Source organism: Magallana gigas, chromosome 4 (assembly GCF_963853765.1).
Source record: "Magallana gigas chromosome 4, xbMagGiga1.1, whole genome shotgun sequence".
NCBI lineage: Eukaryota > Metazoa > Mollusca > Bivalvia > Ostreida > Ostreidae > Magallana > Magallana gigas.
Genome location: NC_088856.1, coordinates 11,954,092 through 11,958,089, shown reverse-complemented (window position 1 = coordinate 11,958,089; position 3,998 = coordinate 11,954,092). Strand labels below are relative to the sequence as shown.

General features: G+C 32.1%; 1 protein-coding gene across 1 annotated transcript; it reads right to left on the bottom strand.

The window, feature by feature from the left end:
• Positions 1-708: 708 nt before the first annotated feature.
• LOC136274458 (uncharacterized) lies at positions 709-3,428 on the bottom strand. Its single transcript, XM_066081311.1, has one exon. The coding sequence runs from the start codon at positions 3,203-3,205 to the stop codon at positions 1,565-1,567; it is 1,641 nt and encodes a 546-aa protein (XP_065937383.1). The 5' UTR covers positions 3,206-3,428; the 3' UTR covers positions 709-1,564.
• Between the last annotated feature and the right edge of the window lie 570 nt (positions 3,429-3,998).

The window sequence follows — 3,998 nt, the reverse complement described above, 5'->3', positions numbered from 1 at the left end:
TTTACTTAAGAAGACAAGCCAAAACTACCCGTTTGTGAAGCAGCTTGTTATGAGATTTGCGAATTAAAATTATAATCACCCCAACAGCTTAAATGCCTTTAAAACTGTGATTCATTGGAAATTTAAAATATGCAGAAAATCTTACTCTAGAGTATATATTAAAAACATACTTAGAATAATTATGTGACTACAAAGAGTTCAACAATCTTCCCACCTTCTATAAAGAAGCAATTTGTGTTTTTAATTGTTCCAAAAAGACTAAAAAAAAATCAGCAAAGACTTCCACAAATGAATTCCTATCCGTGCCAATCCAATCTGGAGAAACAGTTCTTTTACTTTTAAAAATAAACCAATTTACTTTGAACACTGGATAAAATCAGGCATACTTTGCACAAAAGATTTGTATGACATGAACGGATCATTGCGACAACTAGAATATTTTTACGATAAAACTCTTTAAAATCAATATTTTATGTGAATACCTTATTCTCAAGACGGTATTTTGCAAATACGCAAAACAGTACTAATGCGAAAAAGCACCCTATATCAATATAAAAAACAAGTATGTTCTTTCGAAAGGTAATACATATATTTCCTATGCTAACTTAAAGCAATTATATTTATTAGTTATATTAAAATAAAATTTTCAAAGCCTTTAATAGAAACGCTCTAGGTAAAATCTTTAATACTTCTTAAGATATATGGTCTACAAGAAAATCACAAAATGCATGATAAGCAGATTGCTAAATTTGATTATAAATTACTGTACAATGTTTTGACTAATACCTAATGTGTGAGTAAATGGAATCCAAATGTAAAAATGTCTTGTGAAATGTGTGGAGGGATTGAAAATGTTAAACCTTGTTATACGATTGTAATGATGACTCTTCATTCATATGGCAAAAAATAAGCTCTATTTTTGGTTTTGCTGTTGGTTGGAAAAACATTGTTATTGTCATTGGATTTTATGAAAATTCAGATTTTAATAATAGTATGAATACACTTATTTCATATACTGCAAAGAAAATTTATAAATACAAAATGAAATGTAGATAAACGAATTCGGAATCTGATAAGGAAACTCTATATACATGTGTGCAATCATCTTTGAAAACCTACCAATATATTGCCGATAAATCGTATAATTATGAACAAATTAAGACACTTTTAAAGAAAATTTGTACAGGTTTATTATTTGCCATCAGGACCACATGCCAGAAGTGGTCACTAGCTAGTATGAAAGCAATATAGACTGTATAGATGACTGGTGGCCCACCATGCTGCATTGGCTTTCTATCTTTATATATATAACCGGATTGAATAACTTTATGAAATTATTGTGAAAGAAAATAATGACAATAGAAATATAATAATCAAATATTGTATAGTATTTTATAACACTTTTAGGCAGATTATTTAGCAAACCTATAAATATACATGAAACAAACTAACACCAATATATCACGAATTCAATTGCTTGGATTTTTAAACGATTAATCAGTTAAATAATCGATCAAAACAACATTTAATAGACCGACTAGCGATTTTAATATCGATTGTCATTTTATAAATCAACAGATTTTCTCAGAAACATTTCTGATAAATTGCCCAGTATGTTAGAAAACAGTTTGCCTTTGAAAAGGATTTCGCTTCTATCATTTTTTACCATATCACTGGGACCACATGTCAAAACTATTTCTTTACACCTTGGTGCATGTTGTTTCACCTCCTGTTTTCTTATTTTAAGTATTTTTGCTTTGTGATATACACACGCGTCATCTACTGTTTGATCTATCAATTTGTCTATATTACCAGCACAATTTATCCTTTCGTGTTGAATAATCAATACACACCGTGATCTGGCTATTACGTCTTCAAGGTATTCAGGTCTCCGATGAGATCCTAGGCAGTCATCATCGTTCTCAGCAAATCTTAACTGCACAAATGTTTTCAAAGTAGATGTGACAAAGTTTTGGTACCAACAGTCATCTTCACCACAACTATGCAGAACGAGAATATCAAGTGAAGATTCATCTTCTTTATTGCTTGGTGTGGATACATGTTGGTGAGAACAAATAGCTCTATATGCGTCTCTAAATCTAATTTTTGCCATCTCTAAATCGTTATTTTCAATCAAAAGACGTTGGGCTTCTTCAATGCACGTAGTAACAAATAACGATTTATCGGATATACTCGCTTCTGGTGTTCTTAGCAATAGTGACAAAGTATATATAGCATTTTTAAAGTCTTTCATCTCTATATATGCTTTTGCAAGTTCTCTCACAAATGTTTCATGCTTTTCTTTTTTAATTATCTTTTTATACAATTCTATAGATTCTTCGTAGTGATGCATCAGTTTATTCATTTTCGCAAGCTTGTTTAATGTTTTCAAAGAATTGTCTTCATTTTGCAGTAATTCTTTCAGTGTTGGATAGCATTGGTTTGTTCTTTTCAACATGGGTATTGCCGCAATCACCCCTGATACAATAGTTAGAGCCCTCCAAGCACATTCCTCTGCATCATATCGTAGTTCATTCTTTTTTTCTGGATCAGTTTCTCTAGCAAGTAAATCGAGTTTGCAGAATGCTTGCTGTTCGTATGCGTTAATAACGTACATTGGATAATCTGATGGGTTTCCACAATTGCTCGATGTGATAAAAGAAAAGCACTTCAGAGCATCATCCAATCTATCAAGCATCCGGTATATTAAACCTAAGTCATATCGAGTACCCTCGAATTCTTTAGACATTTCAATGGCCCTTCGAAGGTGTTCCACAGCTTCTAATAGCATAGGATTCTTCGGAGAAACACAAACATATCTTGGTGATTTTTTTGTTGAAATAAAGGTGCCTCTCTGGGTAGTGACACCTGCCTTACTATGATAAGGATTTTTATGTTCTCTTTTTTTATGAAACAATGATATTTCAAAGGTACTTGCTAAACTTGATTTGCATGGATCACTTTCATCTTGGATTGGATTCTCAGCATTCTTTCCTGCATTCACGGAAAATGAATCAAACTCAGGTCCATCAAAACCACGTGAGTCGTGTTTTGGCTTATCTCTATCGACAATAGAATAAGGAAACTGACATATGTCCCTAAAACGTGGTTTCGGGGTCGCTTTTTCAACAATTTTCTTTAGAGTGAGTGCTAAATGGTGTCTTGAAAAAACTGTTTCCTTTAATTGCATTGCTCTTTCTAACATATTTTTTGATTCTTTTAGATTTTGTGTATACCGTAGATGCCTGCCATAATGCTAAAGAACGTAGTATTGATTGGGGCACAATCTCATTGCTTCTTCAAAGCACCAACATTCAGTTATTTTTTCCGTTTCTTCTTTGTCGATGTGTATGATTTTGAACAGATGTTCACGTCTAAATAAAAGTGTGCCCAAATCACAGCATGCCTTAGCTTTTATCCTTAAGGAACTTTTAAACTTCAAAATTTCATTCAACAGTTTGGCAGCTTCTTCCTTGGTTTCATCAGGTTTAAAGATTTCAGGTGTTGTCATCTGAAAAATATGAGTCTGCCTGCGTAAAGTTACTGCAAGGCGATATTCCCATAGTATATTTCTCTCAGGTGTTATATTTGCAATGGCTTCCTTCAGTAGCTGAACAGCTCTGTCATGATATTTTGGACCCAGTCGGGAATAGCAATATCCAATTTCTGCAGTTGCTTCTAATTTGGTTTTATTTTGCTTAAAATAATCACTATTTTTGAAATCTTTTAAAAGTTTTTTGGACAAATAATGATCTCCAGATTCTCTATAAAATAATATTTTGTTGCAATGAGTAATTAAATGCGGCTTCTTTTGTAGATTTTCAATGATGTTTACAGATTTGAATGCATTTTCTCTTTGGTTTAATCGCCATTGAAAATACGAAATGATATTTTGAACAAAAATCCTTTCTTCGATATCATCAAATTCTTCGTCAAAATCATTTTGAAATTTTTGAAGTTTTTCTTTCATTTCTTCTTTACTTTGAAATACGTCATCT